This window comes from Dendropsophus ebraccatus, chromosome 3, assembly GCF_027789765.1.
Source record: "Dendropsophus ebraccatus isolate aDenEbr1 chromosome 3, aDenEbr1.pat, whole genome shotgun sequence".
Lineage (NCBI taxonomy): Eukaryota > Metazoa > Chordata > Amphibia > Anura > Hylidae > Dendropsophus > Dendropsophus ebraccatus.
The window spans coordinates 44,827,122-44,853,098 of NC_091456.1; the positions used below are offsets into that span (position 1 = coordinate 44,827,122).

A 25,977-nucleotide genomic window follows, 5' to 3' on the forward strand; every position below is an offset into this window, starting at 1 on the left:
CAGACATGTGAACAGTTAAAAAGGTTTTCCAGGATAAAACAATTCTCAATAGTTGATAGTTGGGGTGCCGACTCTTGGCTCTCCCACGATCAGCTGTTCGACATCTGCACTACAGTGAGAACGGAGCTTGAAGCAGTTGGCTCTGTTCCCTTTGCAGCCTGGGTACTGCAATACTACACACAGTATAGGGCGCCAAACAGTGCGGGGGAGTCAAGTGTCAGCATCCCGACGATCAACTATTGAGAATTGTTTTATCCTGGAAAACCCCTCTAACTTTTGACTTCTGTGCAACACGTCAGAAGATAATTTTACTGACAATAACACTTCAGCCTAAGAAGTATAGAAACAACGCAGCAGGAGAATGCTCTGCCCAAATGAGTTTCCAATCCGCAATAGGTGATTACCACCACTGAGCAATCAATGTCATCATTACCTGGTAGCGTAGTAGCCATTGGGAAGGGCTGGTTTCATTGCAGCTAATTTCTCCGGTTGATTGAGAATCACAGTAACAACATTCACACTCTGAACTGTAATCTGAGGATATCGTATTCCAAGCTCCAGATCTCGCATTCTGCACCTCGAAATTGTCCCTTGACCTATTCTTCTCGGGAATGCTGGCTGGAGGAAGAGATTGGGAATCCATATTATAAAAGCAAATGTCTGTTTGTCCTCTATAGGCATCCAACACCTCAACTGCTTGATCCCAAATTTGTTATGTAGGTGCCCCGCAAGATGTATGTAAAGGTCCTGACCTTCTCAGACGTACCAAGCACTTGGTAACTGTGTTTCTCTGTTATTAGCCATTATCATAGCCTGTTCTCTATAGGCATCTAAACACTGTCTTACAGTAAGTTTTTCTTAGCAACCTATCACAGCTCAGCTTTCATTATACCAGAGCAATGTGAGAAATAAATGTCAAGCAGTCATTGGTATCTATGCCGGGCCGATTGTATATTTTCTGCCGCCTAAGGCAAACCTGAATTGGTGCCCCCCCCCCTCCCCAAGTGCCCACAACACCCCATCACACCCCCTCACTTCAGCACCAACCCCCCCGTAACGAGCCAACCACCCACCTGATCACCACTCCCCCACCCACCCCAGATGAAACAACAGTTTTATTAGTGGGGTTCCCTGGTGTGAGCCATGGTTAGAAGGTTAGGAATCACTGTGTAAGCAGCGCACCCATGTTCCCAAATTAGTGTGTTACCTTATCCCACTGTCAGACTGACTCACTAGCAACCCGTATCTTCTGCTATACCAATAACATTAGGTCACATTTTGCTTAAAATATTCAGACACACTGTGAAATACAAATGATTGCTATCCTGGAAACTAAAGCGTATTTGCATAACCAAGTTACTAGAAGGAAAATGTCATAATGAATAAAATCTAAAGTTAACATCCACATGACTCCTCTTTTTTGTTCGGTTTTGATATGATACTACATTTCCATAAGTCATTATTTACATTTCTTTCTAGCTGATTTTTTTTATTATTTCAGGGAATTACTAGTAGATGAGGTTTTATATTTGTCTAGGATCTACATAATAAATCTGAACTTTCGAAAACGATCACCTTCATTGGAATAGTTCACCAAAGCTTTGTTACAAAGCACAACCTCAGTTCAGCAACATCAACAAATAAACAGACATTTTCACTGACCGTTTTAAAGGGGAACTCCTGCAAAACAATTCTTTCAAATCAACTTGTGCCAAAAATGTGTACTTTAATTCTATTTGAAAATTTCCAGTCTTCTAGTACTTACAGCTGCTGTATGTTCTGCAGAAATAGTCTGGCGAGCTGGAAAGGTTTTCGGTCACGGACAGAGGTGGCAGCAGAGAGCACTGTATAAGACTAGAAAGAATACACTGTGGTGTACAGGAGTTGGGGGTTTCCCTAAGGTTGGACAGAGAATGGACCCTATATTATATTGATATAGATTTGTTAATATATTGGTTATTCTTTATTGTATTATAGAGGGGAGCTATGCTACAGATGGGTCATCTATATAATAAAAATGAAAGTGTCTGTCTGTCCCATATAGACTTCCAAATGCATGAACTGTTTGACCCCAAATTTGGCACACAGATACATTGGGTGCCAGGGCCGCTTAGAGCGAAGGTCCCGTCCTTGCCAGATGTACAGGAGGGGAGGGGGAGGGGAAAGAGAGGCGCCCCATAGAGATGAATGGGAAAATCTCCTCACTGCCCACACAGGTGATATAATTAGCTGCAGCTGAAATGGCAGTTGGAGCCTTAGCAACCAATAGGATTACTGCTTTCATTTTCACAGCGAGCTGGAATCTGATTGGTTGCTAGGGCGGCTGCCTCACAACATCCACAGAAATAAATACAGTAAGGGTGCCTTCACACCTACCGGATCCGCAGCGAATTTCACGTAGCGAATGTCGAGAGCGCCGTGAGGAGAGAGCCGTGCCCAGCAGCAGCACAGCGCTGAGCACACTGGAGGGGAGACTGCACGATCTAACAGCGGTCTGTGCGGGCGGGATGATGGGCGCCTCTGTCAGTGTAAGTTACTCTCCGGCCGCCAAGGGGGTTAATTTACATACTCACAGCAGGATGTCAATCTCGCTGAGAGTATGTAGTGTCATAGCGTATAATGGCACTGGATCCACAGGGAATTTTCATGAAATCCGCTGCGGATCCGGTAGGTGTGAAGGCACCCTAACAGTGTACAGTGTATATACAATGTATACAGGAAGCGGCCTACCTGCCGGTAGGTGGTGTTGGGGGGGATGTATACAGTAAGGGGGTGTTAGGGAATGTATACAGCATGGGGGCTACCTAGAGGGGGTGTGTACAGCATGGGGGCTACCTGAAGGGGATGTGTATATAGTATGGGGGCTATCTGCAAGGGGGGCAGTGTATACAGTATGGGGGTTACCTGCAGGAGGAAGTGTATACAGTATGGGGGCTATCTGCAAGGGGGGCAGTGTATACAGTATGGGGGATACCTGCAGGAGGGAGTGTATACAGTATGGGGCCTACCTGCAGGGGGGAGTGTATACAGTATGGGGGCTACCTGCAAGGGGGGGAGTGTATTCAGTATGGGAGCTACCTGCGGAGGGTGGAGTGTATACGGTATAGGGACTACCTGCAGGAAGGGGGGTGTATAGAGTAGGGGGGGCTACCTGCAAGGGGGGAGTGTATACAGTATGGGGGCAACCTGCAAGGAGGGTGCGTATAGAATATGGGGGCTACCTGCAAGGGGGGGAAGTGTATAGAATATGGGGGCTACCCGCAGGGGTGGGGGGTGTATACAATATGGGGGGCTACCTGTGAAGTGGAGTGTATACAGTGTGGGGGCAACCTGCAAGAAGGGGGGCAGTGTATAGAGTATATAGGGGCTACCTGCAGGGGGGTGTAGAGTATGGGGGCTGTCCACAGGTGTGGGGGGTGTATACAGTATGGGTGGCTACCTGCGGGGGGAGTGTATACAATATGGGGGCTACATGCAGGGAAGGAGTGTATACAGTATAGGAGTACCTGCAAAGGGGGGGGGGGTATACAGTACGGGGGCTACCTGCAAGGGGGAGGGGGGGGAAGTGTATACAGTATTAGAAACTTTGAAACCTCTTCTGTGTTGTCCTCACCAAAGATGAAAGGTAGTGCCTAAGAGGGCCAGATTATGATGATGCAAGATTGTGTATGCACTTATTTTTATAAGCTGCAGGTTTTCTGCACATACACATACACACATACAACAACACACACACACCCAACAACACACACAGTCTGCAGGGGGGGACCCCCAAACTACACACAACAGGTATACAGGACCCCATAATTATACACTACAGGTATACAGGACCTCCACCAACTATATACTACAGGTATACAGGACCCCACTAACACTGTCAATATTGTATATAACCAGGCTCAGCATAACACTACCAATGTTGTACATAACCAGGCTGTATATAACACTGCCAATGTTGTATATAACCAGGCTCAGTATAATACTATTAATGTTGTATACCAGGCTGTATACTGTATAACACTGCCAATGTTGCATATAACCAGGCTGTATATAACACTGAAAATTTTGTATATAACCAGGTTCTGTATATAAAACTGTCAATGTTGTATATAACCATATTGTAATATTAATTGCAATTAATATTACAATATGATCTACTGATGTTCTAATTGCACCCAATAGTGTGCACAGATATAATACTACTACTATTGTTGTATATAACCAGGCTCTGTATACAGTCTGATCACATGATGACATCTCAGTTTGGCTATTGGGTATTTAGGATGTTTAAAGTTTTTAGTTTATTTCTAACTTACAATTTACATAAACAGTGCAGAACTGTCGGGATATAAAGCGTATAAAGGGATATAAAGGGCTCCGGGCGATTTCCCCTTAAACAAAAAAACAAGGGCATAGATTTGCCCCCTGGGTGACCTTGGAAAAAAATCAAATTAACACACTGTACATTTTCTAGTCTATATAATAAAAATGAAAGTCTGTCTGTCTGTCTGTCCCGTATAGACTTTCAAACGCCTGAACCGTTTGACCCGAAATTTGGCACACAGATACATTGGGTGCCCGGGAAGGTTAGAGCGAAGGTCCTGTCCCTGCCAGATTTACAGGAGGGAAGGGGGAGGGGGAAGAGCGGCGCCCCATAGAAATGAATGGGAAAATCTCCACACTGCACACACAGGTGATATAATTATAGCTGCAGCTCTGCCCAGAGGAAACGGCAGTTGGGAGCCTTTGCAACCAATAGGATTACTACTTTCATTTTCATAGGGAGCTCTAATCTGAATGGTTGCTAGGGCCAGCTGCCTCACAACAGATCCACAGAAATAAATGGTAGACCCCCTACTCCATCCATACAGTACAGGTATACAGGACCCCCTACTCCATCTATACAGTACATGTATACAGGGCCCTCTACTCCATCTATACAGTACAGGTATACAGGGCCCCCTTCTCCATCTATACAGTACATGTATACAGGGCAGTATTACCAGCTGCTGCTGCCCTAAGCACTGAACCTGAGGACGCCCCATCCTCACTCACCAATTAGCATCATGATTGGTAGGTAATAGCTCCAGACGTCACATTTAACACTGCCATACCAGACCTGACCAATACCACCATACTGTGACTGGATAACACCGCTATACCAGACCTGACCAATACCGCCACACTGTGACTGGATAACACCTCCATACCAGACCTGACCAATACTGCCATACTGTGACTGGATAACACTGCCATACCAGACCTGACCAATACTGCCATACTGTGACTGGATAACACCGCCACACCAGACCTGACTAATACCGCCATTCTGTGACTGGATAACACCGCTATACCAGACCTGACCAATACCACCATACTGTTACTGGATAACACCGCTATACCAGACCTGACCAATACCGCCATACTGTGACTGGATAACACCGCCATACCAGACCTGACAAATACCACCATACTGTGACTGGATAACACTGCCATACCAGACCTGACCAATTCCACCATACTGTGACTGGATAACACCGCTATACCAGACCTGACCAATACCGCCATACTGTGACTGGATAACACCGCCGTATCAGGCCTGACCAATACCGCCATACTGTGACAGGAGAATACCGCCATGCCAGACCTGACCAATACCGCCATACTGTGACTGGATAATACCGCTACACCAGACCTGACCAATACCGCCACACTGTGACTGGATAACACCGCCATACCAGACCTGACCAATACCGCCATACTGTGACTGGATAACACCGCTATACCAGACCTGACCAATACCGCCATACCCCCCCTCGAAAAGACACCAGATTTTCTGGCAAGTCTGAATGGGAGGGTACGGCCCCTTTGCAAGGTGCTACACTAGGCACCAGACCATGAGTGCCTAATGGTAAATACGACCCTGCAGGTATACAGGTATTGAGGACCCCAAAACTATACACTACAGGTGCACGGGACCTCCACCAACTATATACTACAGGTTTACAGGACCCCAAACTTTACACTACAGGTATCCAGGACCTCCACCAACTATATACTTCAGGTATCCAGGACCTCCACCAACTATACACTACAGGTATACAGGAACCCAAAACTATACCCTACAGGTATACAGGACCTCCACCAACTCTATACTACAGGTATTCAGCACCCCCACGAACTCTATACTACAGGTATACAGGACCCCAAACTATACACTACAGGTATACAGGACCCCAAAACTATACACTGTAGGTATACTGGAACTCCACCAACTATATACTACAGGTATATAGGACCCCAAACTATACACTACAGGTATACAGGACACCAAAACTATACACTACAGGTATACAGGATCTCAGCCTAGATATCTTTAAAGGACTCCCATTCCACTGAGTTGTGGTTCACTACTTCCAAACCACAAAGGGCGACTCAACCCATTCACCCCAACAAGCTCCATTATAACAACAGTGACCCAAAAAATGGCAAAAATTTGTATAAATGAGTATATATGGACTATCACAAACAAACTCCAGCACAGTCTCCATGTCTGGCACCGTCAGGGAAAAAAATATGAAATAACAAGAAAATAAGAAAACACTATCTTTTTGGGAAAAGGGGGGGGGGGGGGGGGGGGTGGCAGCAGCACACACACTGTATGCAGAGGGAGAGATCGGGATGATTCCTCCTACCTCTCCATGAACAAGGTATAGCAGTGATGATCGGAGGATAAACTTTTTATAGCAGGTCTGTCAGCCGTCTACTAACAGAGAATGCAACATTGATTAAATTGGTTCAATATTTCTTACCCAGAGCTCTTCTTTAAGACTACCTCAGATACAAATTGTGCACAGTGTTTTGTTTTTGTTTTTTTTTGTTTTTTTTTTTGGGGGGGGGGGGGCATAAGTTTTCTCATGTCAGTGTAAATGACAGTTCTATAGGCAATTTTATCTCTGGCATTTTATCCCGTGTTGTTTTTTTTTTTTTTATAGTACAGGCAATCTGATTCTTTGTCATGGGATCCAGGATTTCTATTAAAAGATTGGGGAGAAAGTGGCACTGTGCATGGACATGACTTTTCTTTCTGACATTTTTACCCTCCTATAGAAGTCTTTGGGGGGGGGGCATACTAACATTTCTGTGAAAATTCTGAATACAGGCCCTGCTGCAATTTGGCAAGACTGCAAATGTCATAGCAAAAAGCATCATGTAGGTATTATGTTTCATTTTTCTCATTGATTCTCAGCTAACATTTGGTCGCAGACTTTTTGAGCCCCCCCAAAAAATTTGGTGTTTTTTTATCCATTTTTCATATGAATCACACCCATTAAAGTTAAAATATGGCTGTCTCTGTATTTAATCACAAGTATTTTCATTTTTTTTATCATCTCTTTTTCCAAGTGTGAATCAATTTCCTGTCTATAAGAAACCCATCAGTACTTACTGTACAGAGATATGGATGAAATGCTGATGGTATTTCATATGAAATACATCTTTATTACAGATCTGTATTGCAGACATATTCACATACGCGTGTATGAAGCCAGCCTAATTCTTACAACTCAAGTATATATTGGTATATAGCACTACCTCAGGCATAATAGAAATGGGACTGCATTACAAAGACTAAGAATAACAATAAATACACAGAATAAATGAAAAATGCCAAGAAAGTTTAATTACAGCTATATAGCAGCCAAACAGTCCAAGCAAAGACATAGACACAGTTTGACCTATGTTATATCTGCACAGGAGCCCTTAGTGTGCACTGTATGCATACATACACGGTACAGTTCACATCAGGTTATATTTATGATGTAAGCTATGGTAATCCAGACACATGATATCACTATCACCATGATCCAAAAGTATCAGCCTACGGAGCTAAGATACTTTGATAATACTAAGATAATCAATGCTCCCCACACATATATGTAAGGAAGTATAGATTACAGTACAACACAAAGATGTTACCCCTTAGGGTATATGCACTCCATGTTAGTAGTCTAACAATAATTCACAGTTAAAAATCAAGTCCCCAGCGTGTTAGCGTGTTGAGAGTCAGGATCCATTATGCCTCATGATTAAATAGGCAATTTGTCATATCCCCCGCCTGTTGGCAATCTCAATAACATATAACCTAAAAGGATGGATGGACGTATTGTGCTGTGGGATGAGGTGTCTAGATGCATTGGACATATTACGCTCACCCACATTTCTTCTACCGGGATACCCCTTTAACCCCTTCATGACCGAGGTCATTGGTGCCCAAATGTCCGGGTCAAATTAATGCAATGTTCCTCCTCGCCTTCTAAGAGCCATAGTGCTTTTATTTTTCCACCTACAGGGCTGGTTGGGGTGTCATTTTTTGCGCCATGATCTATAGTTTTTATTAGTATCATTGGTGTAAAAGAAAAATTTTGATCGCTTTTTATTAATTTTTTTTTTAACCCTTTCCCGCACGAAGACGTAACTGTACGTCCTCGCGCGTGTGCGGGCGTTCAGAGCAGGGCCGCGCGGCGACCCCGCTCTGAACCGCCGCGGTTCCGGGTGCCTCATGTAGCCTGGGGCTGCGGCTATTAGCGGGCACGGTTCGATCGCCGTGCCCGCTAATAAGGTAATCAGATGCAGCTGTCAAAGATGACAGCTGCATCCGGTTACCGGATCCAGCGTTTCCCTGGTGTCTAGTAGCGGAGATCGCTCCCCCGGGACGTTGTCCCGGAGGAGCGATCTCCGTTACTGAAGCCGGCCGGGGACCTCTACAAGATGGCACCGTCCCTGGCTCGGCATTCGTTTGTTTTCGGCTGCAGCAGCCGAAAGCAAACGAGTGCCGATCTCATTGATCTTTGCTGTATAACTATACAGCAAAGATCTCAATGAGAGATCAAAGTGTATATACTAGAAGTCCCCCAGGGGGGCGTCTAGTATATGTGTAAATAAAATAAATAAAGTGTTGTTGTCAATAAAAGCCCCCTCCCCTAATAAAAGTCAGAATAACCCCCCTTTTCCCAGGTTATAAATAAAAATAAATAAATAAACATGTTTGCTATCGTCGCGTGCGTAATCGCCCGAACTATTAATCCCATTCCTGATTTCGCACGGTAAACTGCGTTAGCGCCAAAATATCCCAAAGTGCAAAATCGCGCATTTTTGGTCGCATCAAATCCAGAAAAATTGTAATAAAAAGCGATCAAAAAGTCGCATATGCGCAATTAAGGTACCGATAGAAAGAACACATCATGGCGCAAAAAATGACACCTCACACAGCCCCATAGACCAAAGGATAAAAGCGCTATAAGTATGGGAATGGAGCAATTTTAAGGAACATATATTTGTTAACAATGGTTTGAATTTTTTACAGGCCATCAGATAAAAGAAAAGTTATACATGTTACATATTGTTGTAATTGTAACAACTTGAGGAACATATATAACATGTAAGTTTTTCTATAGGACACACGGCGTACAAAAACGACCCCCCCCCCCCCCCCAAAGAAAAAGAATTGTGTTTTTTTTTCAATTTCACTGCGCATATAATTTTTTTCTGGTTTCGCAGCATATTTTATGCAAAAGTTCAGCCTGTCATTGCAAAGTACAATTAGTGACGCAAAAAATAAGTGCTCATGTGGGTCTGTAGGTGTAAAAATGCAAGTGCTATGGCCTTTTAAGCACAAGGAGGAAAAAACGAAAATGCAAAAACGAAAATTAGCCTGGTCCTGAAGGGGTTAATATATAATTAAAAAAAGTTAGCAATCCTGGTCTGTTTTTTTTTCCGTTTACGCCGTTCACCATGTGGGAACAATAACTTATATTTTAATAAATCAGACAAATCTGCACGCTACGATATATAATATGTTTATTTTTATATATTTTTATAATGGCCCGGGGGGGGGGGGGGGGAGTTCTATAAGGGTTTTTTTAGTACTTTTAATTTTTTTAATAAACTTTTTTTACACTTATATTTTACAGTTAAGCATGCTGTTGCATGTACTGATCTATGTTATGCCATAGCATAACACAGATAATTACTATCAGCGATCTGTACATAGAGACTTCCTGAGTGCTGTCGCTGATTGTCTTAAACGCCACGATCGCAATAGATCGCAGCATTCAGAGGGTTAACGACAGGCAGCTGCGGGATCGCAGCTACCTGTCATTATCCTTCACTCCTGGGACACTGATGTGTGCGGGGCCGCTCACACTGCTGCGATCCCGCACACATCTAAAGCTCCTCACAGTCAGGAACGTATATATATGTATGGCTGACGTTAAGGGGTTAAGCAAAGCTCCAAAAAAGTATTTACTAAAACAGCGATGTCAATACTGTATGCATTAGTATGGATGACATGTGTGATGGCGATACGCATGGGATTTCGACCACAACTTGGCCAATCAATGTCCTAGGGGATCATTTGTACTAATGAGTGCACCAGCAGCCTGCTAGCAGAACATAGTGGTTTTTGAAAATTTAAAAATCATGGTGATCTTGCTTAAAATGGCACATGATTGGCCAGTCATGTCATGCACGTTTTTTTTGGGCTAACTACAGCCGAAAAAGTCCTGCATGACCAATCACATTTTTGGTAGTCATGAGTCTGCTATTAGTCATAGTAAGTGATCGTCATGTGCAATTTACAGGCCATTTCAGCAGTAAGACAATCAAACACAACTGCACACTTATTTCATCCACCTTATCATGAACTATACGCTCTTCGTCTATCTATGCGCTACATAAAAGAGAATAAGGATTGGGTTTTACTCACTGCTTGATGATGAACTGCTAATCTCCAGCAGCGGGGTTGGGGAGATGTAGACTAATTCAGTCTCTTCCTCAGGCTCTGAACATGGGGGTGAATAGGATCTGCTACCTGTATCAGATACACAAATGATCAATGCCTGGTCTCCGACACATCAATGTCATACTTCTTATGTTTCCAGGGATAATTTCCATTACCAAGGTTGCATATATGACTTGTTGGTGTGGAAATCAAATCTTCAGATGACACCTAGGATCAGAAAAAGTATTTTTCTAAAATATATAATGTACAATTGATAAATATTCAAACCTGGAACCACAACACTGCAGGGCCATAGTGCTAACCACTGTGCCACTTTGTTGCCCACCAGTAATTGTTGGCCCTCAGGAAGGTTCCCTCACACTTTAGTACACATCACATGTCTATATTCCTCTTCTGGGCGTCCCCTTGTAATTGTACATGTAGCATTCTTGCCTCTTCTATAGACTGACTTAAAGTGACTCTGTACCCAGAATCTGACCTTCCCCCCCCCCCCAACCGCTTGTACCTTTGGATAGCTGCTTTTAATCCAAAACCCCTGTCCTGGGGTCTGTTTGGCAGGTGATGCAGTTATTGTCCTAAAAAACAAGTTTTAAACTGGCAGCCCCATGCGGGGCTTAGATTGGGTATGCATCAGGCTGGCACAACCTCTGTCCCTTCTCCCCGCCCTCCTCATCATTAGGAATGCTCCAGGCAGATTGCCTTCTATTCTCCACTGTGTCAGCATGGCACATAGGCTGGATCGTTAAGGCACGTAAGCAATGTTCAGCATGGAGAAAATGTTTTAGTGGCATTCCTAATGATGAGGAGGGTGGGGAGGAGGGACGGAGGGTTGGTGCAAAGTTAGGGCACACACACTCCCGTTGGGCACGGGGCTGCCAGTTTAAAAGTTGTTTACTAATAACTGCATCACCTGCCAAACGGATCCCAGGATAGATCTTGGATTAAAAGCAGCTATCTCAAGGTACAAGTGGTTTGGGGGGGGGGGGCGTCAGATGGTGGGTACAGAGTTGCTTTAACTGAAATAAATGTAAGAGGCAAACATTTAACTGAACTTGAAATCAATAGTTTCTTAGTGCAATGTACTGACGTACCAGGTTATCAACAGAGAGGGAGATGCTCTTAGCAACCGTTCTTTGCCGTGTCTAATAAATAAGGGTCCTGAATGGTGCTGAGCAGATTTGCCAAACTGTTTGGGTTTTCCAACCCTGAATGCTTGGCATTTGACTTGACATTTGACTGGATAAGTTGGATACCTATGGCTCTATCCATGTTTTTCAAGACTAACTAGGACTGCATCCAACTTCTCCAGAAGCCAGGAGTCAAATGCCGAGCATTCAGGTTTGGAAAACGTCAACGAACCTGAACAGTTGAGCAACTTGAAGTTCCATAAGAGGATACATAAAAATAGGTTTTCAAAACCAGACAGAACCGATTGATGTGATGACAAGGTGTGTACAGCGCTGTGGAATAAGTTGGTGCTGTATAAATAAAAGGAAGAGACACACGCCTCTTAAAGACTACCTGTCATGGAAAAATAAACCTTTGACATGTCAAAAACTTTTGATCGCTCAAGGTCTGAATGTTCAGGCTGCGACCGATCAAGTGAATGAGCTGGGAGAAGTAAGTCTGTATGTACCACGTGTTCTCTCTGTTATGGTACCTGGAGAGACTATTTAATAAATGTGGTGTATCTTTGGATGTCGTTAATCCAGGAGATTATGTAGATTTGTATAATTTTCTTGCTGGTTTCTACACCATAAAAGAAGTGCACATGCACTAATACCCCCCCCCCCCGCCCAATATGTATAGGATGGGTGGGAAAAAAATGGGTATATATATATTTAGCATGTGAAATCGATACCGCAAAGCAAATCCCTTACAAAGTGAACAGGCGATCTGTCATTCCTAAAGACGACAATTGTATTTTCCCGCCTTTCCTCAGGATTTAGAGAATCATATTCACTGTCTTCTTCTTCAGAGAAAAGAATGGGAGACAGGCAAACTGCTAGTGGAGCAAACAATCCATTCTCTTCTTGCTGCTGCTGCTTCTCCATGCTGAGTGCGTGCCTTGAGAATATTCTAGAATCTCTCTGAAAGAAACAAATAAATAAGTAAATAGTAAGGATATGTACTGAAACAAGACTAAAGCTCACAGATCTTATAGAACAGTTCTGATTAGAAAATAAAGTCAGCAGGAGAAAAGATAATAATTCCTCTGCCTGTACTATCCAAAGCAGGATAGGGCTTCTGCCGCAGAGCTTTCTCTGATCCTGGTAGTTAACCCTCTATATGCTGCGGTTATCAACCCATCACCATCCCACTATGCAATAACAGGGTGCTGATAGTTGCTGTAGCAGCCAAAAGCCTAAACGTAGTCTTAAGGCGGGCTGGCTATAGAAGCTACAGATCTGTACTGCAGTGTTTTATACCTGTAATTAACAGACTACATAGCCTGGTCCCCAGTAGGACAATAAATAACATTAAAACAGCTCAATGCTAAAAACTTCACTCAAACATGGGGGCTCAAAATGCTTACTATACCCACAGATGAAGGGGTATAGTTTCTAAATTTGTGTCACATTTGGGAGGTTTTCACTATACTGGTACCCTGAAGAGGTATTTCCATCTCAGCTTGTTATCCCCTGTCCATAGCTGATCGCCAGGAATCCGAGCACCAAGACCAGTCTGGAGAATACACAAAAACACAGAAAAATGCAACAGCTCACCGCATTGGCAAGATACAGACCCACTACAGACATGAAAATAGTTAAAAGCAGCCCTCCTAACTGCTAAAAAAAAAAATTCCCACAAAAATAATGTGGCTCTTGGTTACTATTTGCAAACAGTGTAAACTACTCCACCACGGTAAGATGGCCTCATATCGGGGCAGACCCTACACTGTACTATGGCCTCTCCATGGCGTGTAATACACCTATGCTCTGGGCATGCAAGATCCGTCTTATACCTGCAAAAGTAATTACACCACCTGGGTGGGATGGGTGGAGTGCACGACCAAGTAGAGGCAGCCACTCCCCCCATCTGGAACACAGAAATAAAGGCAAATTTGGTCAGATCTCCTAAAACACCATTCACACTAGGCAGGAGCACGTTGCTGTGGCTGAAATTGCAAACTTTTAACTATTTTCATGTCTTTAGTGGGTCTGTATCTTGCTATTGTGGTGAGCTGTTGCATTTTTTTGTGTTTTTGTGGGTTTGCAATTTCAGCCATAGCAACGTGCTCCTGCCTAGTGTGAATGGTGTTTTAGGAGAGCTGACCAAATTTGCCTTTTTTTCTGTGTTCCAGTTTGGAGAATAGACACACAATTGCCCCACAATAAATGGGCTCAACTGGGAAGAATTATAAACCCCTAAAGAATATGTAAAGTACAGGCCGCAATGGCTGCACAGGCGTGCTGACTGGTCTATTTATTGCAGGGCGATTGAATCCCTAACTTTGGGATCAGTGGAGGCCCAGTGGTTGGACCCACCAGTGATCATTTTCTTATCCCCTCTTCTATGCATAGAAGATAACAAGCGGAGATTGGAATATCCCTTTAAGGTTTCAGCACATCCAGAATATTGTTGAAAAATTATTTTGACAAAATCTGCACAAAAAAAATCTAAATGGCGCTCTTTCGCTTTTGGGGTTTGGACTATTGCCTTACTTAGGAAAAAATGTGTAACACATTTGATTTTTTTTGTGCTTATTTTTCTGTATTTCTTTTGGACTGAAATCACATATTATTTGGAAAAAACATACTTTTTCATTTTCAATAAATTCTACCAAACGCCTGTGGGATCACATGCTCACTACACCTCTTAATAAATTCCTTGGGGGAGGGGGGATTGTTCCTAAGTTTTTGCATTTCAAGACCTCTTTAAATTTGCAATGGTGACATATTCTGACATAAGCTAAACAGTATATTATAATACAGTATAATAAATGGAAATGATTTACCGATTTATTAGCTATCTGTCTTAGAAGCAGTAAAAATCGAATTTAAAAAATGAGGTGTTTTTCACAAAATAAACACATAATATATTCAGCAAAATTTACCTTTAACCTAAAGCACAATGTATCACACAAAAAAACACTTTCACAATCAACTGGATAAGTGAAAACCATCAAATGTTTTTCCCATATAAAGTGACACGTGTCAGTATCGAGACTAAGGCCAAAGTTGTCCTGGTTTTTAAAGGATTAAGGCCCAAAATGCATGCTGGGGAAGATGACGTGATGTAGGCACAGATATAAATCTGAGGGATTAATACATCTTATCATTATCCACATCCCATTATCAGCGGTGTTCTGTCGGTTTCCTGCATCCGGGCAGCCATCATTGTAACATTATGAGATGCGATTTGTCTGTCCCAAGTGGCTCATCACAGTACGAGTAGTATTATGGCTGCATCGGATTCAGCTGTGACCTACAGGGGGAGAGCAGGGGATCTCTGTAACAGCACCATTCAGGCCTATTATATTATTTTCAATTATGTTTTGCTACATGATTCTGGTGAAACGCTGAGGAGATTTATCGAACATGGTGTAAAGTTAAACTGTCTCAGTCGCCCCTAGCAACCAATCAGATTCCACCTTTCATTTTCCAAAAAGTCTGTGAGGAATAAAAGGTGGAATCTGATTGGTTGCTAGGGGCAACTGAGCCAGTTTCACTTTACACCATGTTTGATAAATCTCCCCCTGAGTTTGTAGTGTTCCCCAGGAGTTAAGTAAGCACTATGGGGGGAATTTATCAAGACTGGTGTACCCATACTCCCCACCCCATGCACATTGCGCACGCCTCTTAATATATCCAGCGGACCTGGGCCTACCACACTGCACGTGCATTTTAACTTGCTGGCAGGCGTAAATCATGATAAATTAGGCACAAGGGACGCCACACCTTCTCCCTACCTTCTCCCCGACATGCCGCATCACCCCCACCCACCCATCAGACGAGCAGGGTGTTCAAAAGGGAAAACGCACATTATTTTTGTGCAAACTGAGTGGTTTGCGCAAAAATCTGCCTTTTTTTATTCCAGCAGCAGTCACAGTATATAGCAGGGAAGGGGAACCTTCGGCCCTCCAGCTGTTGCAAAACTACAATTCCCATCATGCCTGGACAGCTGAAGCTTTAGCTTTGGCTGTCCAGGCATGACGTGAAGTGTAGTTTTGAAACAGCTAGAAGGCCAAAGGTTCCCCTACTCTGGTATAGAGAAAGCAGGCACCACTATGCAAAACAATACAGCAATCGGGTGCCACACGTACTTAAGCAAGGAATATTGTAAAAGAGAAGAACAAAGAAGTATGTATATAGAAGTGTGCACACCAAAATAAGTAGCAAAAAATGTATATACTTTATTAGGGATACAGCTCAACATAAAACATTAGACATTTGAAAACATGCCAAACAACACCCTGGCATAAAGGGTTTACTGAGCAAGGATCAAATACATCTGCAATAGGGGCCGGGTATAGGATAGATGTATACAAAAAAATGCACAATAATGAATATATATTCAAAATAAATACAAGAGGGACAGTACAATGTGTAGTAGGCAATACCCGGGTGGTCAGAGGGGTGAGAGAACACCACGCGTTACGCTGCCACTTGGCAGCTTTGTCAGGAGTCAGAAGTTCTAGCAGCAGCCACAGTACATTAAAGATTTAAATTAAAGGAACCACTTTAAGGGTGTGTTCACACTTACCCGATCCGAAGCTTATTTTCTGCTGCGGATCCGCAGCAGATCCGCAGCAGATTTCATTTAAATAACTGAACACAGCATCAAATCTGCACCATCAAATCTGCTGCGGATCTGCTGCAGATCTGCTGCGGATCCTGTAGGTGTGAACGCACCCTGAAGGGCGCGCTGTGAAGAGGCAAGTGAGCTTATAGAGTTTGATTAAAATGTGTAGGAACTTTTTTGTGGATAATTTTATTTCAACACCCTCTAGACTGGAAATTTTTTATGTTTTCTCCACATTTTTGTTTTTGCCTCCTATGATAGTTGTAAAAGCCATAATAACACTTTTATTTTTCCATAATGGTGTAAAATTGAAAAACAACAAAATAGAATTTTGCTTAATTTTATTTTCAAATTTTTTTTATGAGTGGGAGGCTATTATGAAGTGCAATTTGAGCCAAAACTGACATGTTATCTGTATCCTGTGGGTTGTTACAATTACAGCGATAACCAGTTTAAATAAAAAATTTTTATAGCTTTTATTAACTGTATGCATGTATCTGGGCAGCCTTAGGGCTGCATCCAACCTCTTCAGCCACAGCTATTCAAGCTTTGAATAATGAAACTTGATTGTGAATTGCAGGGATTTTAGCCCTGCAGTTCCCAATGCAAATAAGAGGTGGCAGCAGAGGGGCAGTGTCGTCCCTTACTATTGCCAGGCACCTAAACTATGTTTGTAAATAATGAAAACAAATTTATTTTTTAAATAAAGTTATATTAAAACAATGTATTAGCAAAAAAATATTTTTTTTTTAGGTCTCCGGAGTACTCCTTTAAATTCCTTACCGCTATTCTCCCTGAGCTTATGTTCTCTCTTATCCCAGTCTCAAATGGAAGTTTTAAGGTGGTAACTGTATATTACAAATAAGATCAGTATTCAATCCCTTGGTATATCAATGGCAGCAGCTTAAAACAATAAATAAATTAAACAGCTATTACTAGTAATAATAAAAAAGTGAATAAAATCCCCAGTATGTGCAGTGTGTGGCATTCCAAGCAGCGGGATAACATGTAATTTAGACTTCTCTGGCTGATTTCTTGAAGCAGACAATTCCATCTTCAGGCCTCTATGTGTCACTGCTGAGATGGGAATCGTATTTAGAGTCTGCACTGACCTAGAAGAAAGTTCCTCCTGTACAATGTTCTGTGAGCACCATTGAGTAATCAACATGTATAACTTCTCGATAAGAATTCCGTTCTCTTCCAAGTCCGGGGTTGTGTGGAGTTCAGCGGTTCCACTCCTGTAAGCAGTTTTTTTTATTGAGCGATAAAGTGTTAGCTTTATAGAAGAAACATTAATAATTGCACCAAATGAAAACAGTGATGAAATACAAGCAACGTGTGAAATGGGAAAAACATCATCAGTATTGACCTCCTCAAATCCCGCCGTTTCTCAGCTGCAGTTTAACAAATTGGAGCAGCTAATGTGCAACCTTTTTATATCCTTGTCTGTATTATGTTAAAGCTGTAAAGTATTACATGATTTGTGGGTGCCACACCGAGCTTGTAGGGAGCCAGGCATAACTTACAGCATTACTATCATAAACTTCTGACGTGCCACACAGACATGTCAAAAGTTACGGGGGGTTACACAAACATGGACACTTCCTTCCATAGCCAGCAGCTCTTGTCTCCAGTTCAGGTGTGATTTGCAATTAAGCGCCATTCACTTTAATGGAACTGAGTCATAACCCCCCCCCCCCCCAACTAGAGACTAGGGTGGTGCTGTCTCTGAAAGAAAGTCTCCATGTTTTTGTAGCGCTGGATAACCCCTTTAAAGGAAAAGTCCGGCACGGGGGAGGGGGGGGCGGATCATTTTGGGCAGAAGGGCGTGGGGGGAACATAATAAAGAAAGTATGCTTACCGGACCTCATGCATGCGCTGCACCAAGCTCTAGTACACCGACGGATGTCATTTTCTTCCGGCTTCAGGGTACCTCACGACCCAGCTGAAACAACACTAAAGGGTGAGATTTAGCCTGCTCAGCCAATCAGTGATTACAGCCGTGTCCCGCCTCAGTCACTGACTGGCTGAGCGGGGTAACCATCAGTCGGGTTGTGACATAGCCGGAGGGGAGATATAAAGACTGGCGGTGGGGTTCCAGGAGCGGGACGAAATCTTGCGTGGGCACCGGAACCTTCTTTATTATTTACCCCGACCCCGCCCAAAAAGATTTTTTCCCCCTCTGCCGGACTTACAAAAACATTGCCGCTTTCTTCCAGAATCATGATCACTCTTGTCCTCAGTTTAGGTGTGGGGTTTTGTAGAGTGAATGGAGCTGAACTGCAATATCGCACACAACCTGAGGACAGGGGTGGCACTGTTTTTGCAATACAGGAGCTGTGTTTTTGCTAATCCTGAACCCCTTTAGGATCAGTCAAGGTCTCATTGGCTCTGTGCACTTGGCTTGGAGCTCATCTTCTGCAATCAGTCACACTAAGCAGTGAGCTGGGGGATGAAGCATGCTGCCAAGAATACCATTTAAAGGGGACCTGTTAGCACATATATGTTTCCCTCTCTGAGGTCGGCACACGCTGGTATCAGGGATACTGACTGTGGGCTTGAGCCAAAGTTTATACTGTTTTATGGCTAAATTAACAGATTAGTTGCCCTGTGAACTAGGAGTTCAGCTTTTTCCCAATGTTCACAGGTTCCCTTTAATCCACAGTCTCAATAGTTCGGAATTTGGAAGCTGCAGCTGCAAAAGTTAGAGTTGTAAAATACACAGGCAGGAGTTTTAAGACCTACTGGATAGGCATAGTAAAATTCCAGGAGAGATGCCAGCCTCCATGGAGCTTTTCTAAGTGGAACTTGTCAGCAAGATCATGCTGCTCTAATGTCAAGAATCATGACTGCATACCGCTAAAAATTTAAACACACATTTAAAGGACAACTTAAAGGGGTATACCCATCTGGAACACTTATGGCATATCCTGTGGTATATCCACCTCTGAGGCTTGCATCTATTTTTAGATTGAGGGCTTCCCCTGCCCCCTATTTGTTACAACTAGAGGTGATTGGGAAACTAAGTACTTTAAAGGAGAACTCCAGGTAGAGAATAAATAAATGAAACTTCTGCAGAAGCATATAGCATTAATTACCTATCTATCCCAGTTTTGAAACTACCAAAAATCCATTTGTTAGGGGTTTTTTGTTCTGTATTGTGTTTCTGTCCTTCCTGGTTGAGCAGTTCCCAGAATGAAATGCTTTCACTCAGCTGATCATCATAGTCCCCCACCCATCACAATTAGTAAAATTAGTGCTGCACCTGCTTCTGGCAATTCAGAGATGGTGGATCACTCAGTGGATTGGGGGATCCAGCCAAGCCTTCTGTGAGATCACGCCCTGCCTCCTGTCTACATCATCAGCCTGTGCTCAGCAAACACACACAATGTGAGACAGAGGCATGGAAGATTTGTCTCCTAAGGGGGAAGAGCAGAAGGAGCAGGAGACAATGTGGATTTGCACAGAGGCCATTTTTCTTTACTTCCTGGATTTCTATCAGCTACCAGTGTGGCAGAACCGCACAGATACGGTAATACATTGTATAGACACATCTATATAACTTTCAATGTACTTTTAATAGAAAACAATAGAAAGTTTTTCTTACCTGGAGTTCCCCTTTAAGGTAAACTAACAGCAGTTTAAACGACTCTAACCCGCTCTTATGTTAGCATAAGGCCGTGGCCACTGAGAATTAAGGTATCTCATTTACGATTTAGTTAAATCCTGAATTTTATCAATATATAAATGAGGCAGTTTGGTGCACTGAGAACTTTAGTCCCACCCCAGTCTCCCCCACATCAATATTGAGGGGGCGCTCTTAAGTGACATTACTCTGTCAGCTCATCACTGTAGAACACCAGATGAATAAGGATCCTATTCCACAGGCCGATGGGGACCCGATCAATAATGTAAACGAGCGCTGATCTGCTAGATCGGCGCTCGTTTACTGGGCCTATTCCACGGCCTGATAATTGTTTAGCGAGGGCTGCAAGGACGTCGTTACCAAAGTCCTTTCAGCCCTTGTTTAAACACCATACATTACCTACACATGTTGCAGGGCTTCTCCCACACTCCTTCTTCCTCTCGGTCCCGCACGCTGCAGCAGCTTCGGTGCGGTCTGTCTGAGGTGACAGACCGCTCAGCCAATCACTGGCCGCGGCGGTCCTGGCCAGTGATTGGCTGAGCGGTCTGTCAGCGAAGACAGGCCACACCGAAGCTGCTGCTGCGCGCGGGACCTGGAGGAAGAAGGAGCGTGGGAGAAGCTCTGCAGCAAGGATAAGTAATGTACAGTGCTGGTAAAATCGTCGGTCACCAGCCGCGCACCACTATTACACGTAGCGATGCGTGGTCGGTGCCCGATGATTTTAGGTTTGAACCTAAATAAACGATCAGCTGATGTGATATTGGCTGTGATACTGCCCCCAGTTCACCAGCAGTCTAATTTACATAGTAATCTGACAGAGGATTAGAAGACAGCAGTGCTGAGGATAAATGTTAGAAAATCTCAGTGTCCCCTGCTCTATGGGAAAGCATAAGCAGGTTTATTAACCTGCTATTAACCTGCTATTAGTTTCCCTAAAATTTGTGTAACTCCAATTAACTTTAGTGGAAGTCGCGCAAACAGCATAGCCACGCTATGTAACTCCCATGAAAGTAATCTTCGACTGTTTTAAGCTTCTCCACCATCTCCAGAAATTGCGAACAGGCAAGAGGGGGCCAAAGAGCCCTTTACCTGAAGATAACCATAGCTTGGACCAACATCTAGAGGACTGATTTCCTTTGGATATAGCCTGTAATTGCTTTCCCCGATCCAGCCCAGGACAACCCACAAAACTGTCATGCTGCAGCATATTTACATAATCCTGCGAGGACACTTGAAAATAATGGCTTAGAAAATTCCCAGAATCCTAATAAACTATATAAAAAAAAAAAACACTGAAGCTCCCCTCCCCCATATAATATTATGTCGAGCCCCCCACACAAACATACTATTCCTGCTGTGCCATTTGTCTCATCCCAGCTCAGCTGCATACATACATTTAATTACTGCAGCTGGTTAATGTGATCCCCAGTGTGATAAATGAGAATTGAGAATGATTAAGAAATTTCCATCTTAGTTGGTGAATTCGCCATACTGGAGCTTACCGCATGGTGTCTTGCTTGTCTCCGTATTGCACATGATCTAGCTGTTAGAGCATGCCCTGACCTGCAGACGCGTAATCTATTTAATAAGGGGCATCTAAACCTGATAGCCCTATGAGCTGCTTGGTAAAGTTGTAGGCTACGTAAAAGCCTACAACTTATATAAGGGGGAAAAAGACAACAAAAAGTGACCGCATTATAATTCTGGGCATGAGTGTAAAGAATGTCCTCATAAAGTCATATTAACAATGATGACATCCTCAAGTGAACTGTTGCAGCATGTAAATCTTAATGATACTACCTCCGTCTGTAATAAAATATAACACTGTTGCCAAAAACTCCCATTACATCATCTTTAGCTTCCTAACTCCATACCAGCAGTCAGTGCACACAGAGTATTTGTCAGATTGGAAGGACAATTATTTCACAGAAACATAACCATCCATTTGTCATAATGGTGCTTTAATGCCCAAATCCTCATTAAAAGTTCAGTAGCATTTAGAAGTAAAAGCCGTAATATTTTATTTCTGATCAAAATCCCGACTGGCAAAGCTTTTACGGCCGAAGAGAATCTGTGTTGGTTAAATAAATACAATCACTGTAACATTGTTGTAATAAATATATATTAAGTGCAAAAGAGTTTACATCTTTGCTGATTAACATTTCTAATTTTTTGCTTCCTAAAAGCCAAACATCATAGGACTCTTCGAATAACGGCCATCACGCATTAGAGAGCCAGCCGGATGTGCCAAAATGGGCAGGGTTGGCAATGTGTATGATCACCTCTACAGTATTCTCCTTGATCATAGGGATTCCAGATTCTAGAACCCCCCAGTGATCCTGGATGAGTCCAGCAGCAGGTGTTGAATTCTCCTGCAGCACCAACACTGAGTAAATAAAAAATTATAGAGTTGTTGTTGAGATCAATGAGCAAATCACTGACGTCTGTGTCCTCCAGAGCAAGAGACATTAATTGTATAACTACGAGGGGCTGCTGATAAGTCTTTGGCTTTGTGTTCTTTTTTTGTTTCTCTGGTAACAAATGTTACATCACATGAAAGCTGTATGGGGGGGCATTTATGAAGACCGGCATACAAGTACATCGGTCTTATATTAGGCCCTGCCCCCTTTTCCCCACCAGGATTCACTAAGAGGCACTCGCTGGCCGGCCGGACGTCCGAACCTGCGCCCGGCGTACTAAATCTACATTTGTTTCCAGCAGGTGTAGATTTGGATCATGATTTACTCCTGTGAGCAGGCGTAAATCATGATAAATGAGGCGCGGGAGGAGGCCACGCCTCCTCCCCACCTTGTCACACACACCCCAAGCTCTCCCAGCCCACCCATCGGGTGAGAGGGGAATACAGCAGGCATACGCCAGGGAGAAGGGGTGAATCTGCACCTTCTCCCTGGCATACGCCTCTGGCGGACATTTCATAAATGTCTTCCACGTGTCTAATATATGTTTTCAAAATTTGTGTGTGTAGCTTATGGAAACAGTGATCTAGGCATGCGGGAAACAAAATGGCGGAATCTAAGGTGATATTCACAGCAAATGAGAGCAGAGGAGTGATAAAACTCTTGTTTCTGCAAGTAAAGTCCGCAAAGGATGTTCATGGTGATATGTTGTAAACATTGGGGTTCAATGCCCTTTATATTCTACAGGTAAGAGCTGGGCTGCCAAATTTAAAATGGGCCTCTTCAGCACCAATGATGAGGAACGTCCTGGACAACTGAGAGTGGTTGCTGTTCCGGAGATCGTCGATACTGTGCACAACCTCATACTGGAGAATCAGCGAATTTCAGCTGAAGGAATAGCAGACATCATGGGGATTTCTCGTTAATGCATTTGTGCCATTATCCATGAACATTTGAACATTGAGAAGCTATCTGCAAAGTGGCTCCCCAAATGTTTGACAAAAGATCAAAAAAGCATGTGAGTGAAAACTTCCTGATCTATTTGTCAGTGTTTCTGGACTAATAAAAACTTCCTGGGTCGACTGGTCACTATGGAGGAGACCTGGATTTATTTGTATGACCCTGAAACCCCTTACCGTATTCACCAGATCTAGCTCCCTAATCTGTTTCCAAACCATTTCTGATGCCATGGCTGCTATGGATGATGGTTTGGGGCACAACCGAAAATCTTTTTTCAAGGTTAACAGAACTTGGAATACCAATGTAAGACGTGCGTTAACATCAGTTGAGATCAGATTCCCGCTGTCTGCTCGCTCCGTGGAGCGGGTGGATACAGCGGGAGGACCGCCTGGAAAACTGGGATACAGCCTATGGCTATAGCTGTATCCCAGTTTTCCAGGCAGTCCTCTCGCTGGATACGCCCGCTGCACGGAGCAGGCAGACAGCGGGAATCCTTACCAAAAGTTCGGGTTCTTACGAACCCGAACCGAACTCGGTTCGGACCATCCCTAGTTGAGAGTATGTGGAATCAGGGCTGTATTAACAGCTGCTGCTGCTCTTGGCGCTAAACCCGAAGACACCCCATCTTCACTCATCAATACCACCACACACACCCTTCCCCCTTAAAAAAAACACCAGATTTACTGGCAAGTCTGAACAGGAGATGGGAGACTAAAAAATAAAAATAAAAAAAAGGTTGTTTCCTCCCCCATGCTCCCTGGTGCTACCCCCCTGCTCCCTGGTGCTTCCCCCCTGCAAGGTGCTGCCCTAGGCACCGGACCATGGGTGCCTAGTGGTAAATAGTAAGTGTAAAGTTTCATCTTCCTTTGTTTCTTTCTGGGCAAAGCCAAAGACTTCTCAGCAGCCCCTCGTATACTCTCTTTTATTATGTAGGACAGTAAATAGGATATTTGAAAACCTTATGGGGCCATCAATTAAAAAAAAAAAATTTTTTTAAGTTATAAAGTAACTGGTGACCGGGCTCCCTTTAAGTATGTTTTTGGGCTCATATTAACTTAATATGACCATCTTTCATTTATGATTAATTTGGAAACCTTCTAATTTTGTTTTGTTACAGTTCATGATCCATAAATTCTCTCCTCCAATTTCAAAAGAGACTATTTTTGCACCCATGACATTATCACCATTCAATAAAGGTTTGGGTCACATGCTTTTCAAAGACATTTACTATCAAAAGGTCAAATCAATTTGATGTGTTCCTCACAGCCTAGGTTTCAGAAATCCTATTATCTATCTACAAATCTGTTATGTTCTGGCCACTGTTACATGGCATACTTACCTCTCTGTTGTTCCACTCGCCAGCTGGCTTCTCTCCTCTCTCTGCGGCAATGGGTTTTCCTGAGCCACTGTTCTGATGCTGGGTCTTGGGATATGCTTTGTTAAAGGGCAAATGCACACCATACTTTAAATTCCTCCTTCAATCCTCCAATTCTATTAAAAGGGACTTTTTCCTACCATCCTGGTCTGAGCAGAAAGGTTCCATCCCTTAGAGAACTGTTAAGATATACTTAGTTTCTGCTATTTTGCTTGTTATTTGACTATTTTTCTGTCCAATGCCTGCCCTGACCTGTGCCTGTGACCCAACTATGAGTAACCTATGCCTGTCCTGACTTTTTGTACATCTCTTGTAGTTGCATGAAGTCTGCCAGTGCTGACCGACTGCATGAAAGGTTATCCATCTGTTATGGCCACAATATAGTTATACTGGTAGCTGGCAACAGTGACCACTCTATCCCTGCTGTACGGCTGCTTCTGGGTTTGGGCTTTATACCATTACAGACCTGCCCAGCCAACTAGTGACTGAGGCAGGACACCACTGCAGCCACTGAAGGCGGCCTGTGACATCACAGCAGGATGGAGTGTTATAATACTAGCGACAGTGCTTGAGCCAGGGAGGTGAGTGTAGGGTATTGTGTTCAATCAACCTCTACCTGGGTGTTCTATGTAAAGGATATCGTGATACCATGCCCTCATGTCAGGGAGATTAAAGGGGTACTCCAGCGAAAAAAAATGTTTTCAAATCAACTAGTGTCAGAAAGTTATACAGGTTTGTAAATTGCTTCTATTTAAAAAAAAATGTATGCCTTCAAGTACTTATCAGCTGCTGTATGTCCTGCAGGAAGTGGTGTTTTCTTTCCAGTCTGAGATGGTGCTCTCTGCTGCCACCCCTGTCCATGACAGGAACTATCCAGAGCAGCATCAAATCCCCATGGAAAACCTTTACTGCTCAGGACAGTTCCTGTCATGGACAGAGGTGGCAGCAGAGAGCACCATCTCAGACTGGAAAGAATACACCACATCCTGTAGGACATACATAAGTACTGGAAGGCTTGAGTTTTTTAGTAGTT

At 43.3% G+C, this 25,977-nt stretch overlaps 1 protein-coding gene across 8 annotated transcripts in view; it reads right to left on the minus strand.

Annotated features, from left to right (window-relative positions):
- LOC138785550 (uncharacterized) overlaps positions 1 to 25,977 on the minus strand; it is a 104,766-nt gene that overhangs the window by 34,746 nt on the left and 44,043 nt on the right. For 5 of the 8 annotated variants that reach the window (XM_069961609.1, XM_069961605.1, XM_069961607.1 and 2 more), the window contains exons 1-5: positions 14,859 to 15,310; positions 12,682 to 12,891; positions 10,957 to 11,008; positions 10,766 to 10,870; positions 434 to 618 (exon numbers count right to left, since the gene is read on the minus strand). In XM_069961609.1, the coding sequence (XP_069817710.1) occupies positions 434 to 618; positions 10,766 to 10,870; positions 10,957 to 11,008; positions 12,682 to 12,891; positions 14,859 to 14,927 (621 nt within the window). In that variant the 5' untranslated portion in view covers positions 14,928 to 15,310. Of the gene's footprint in view, positions 1 to 433; positions 619 to 10,765; positions 10,871 to 10,956; positions 11,009 to 12,681; positions 12,892 to 14,858; positions 15,311 to 25,977 lie in introns of those variants that run through there. The other 3 variants (XM_069961611.1, XM_069961612.1, XM_069961606.1) reach the window with 3 other exon arrangements.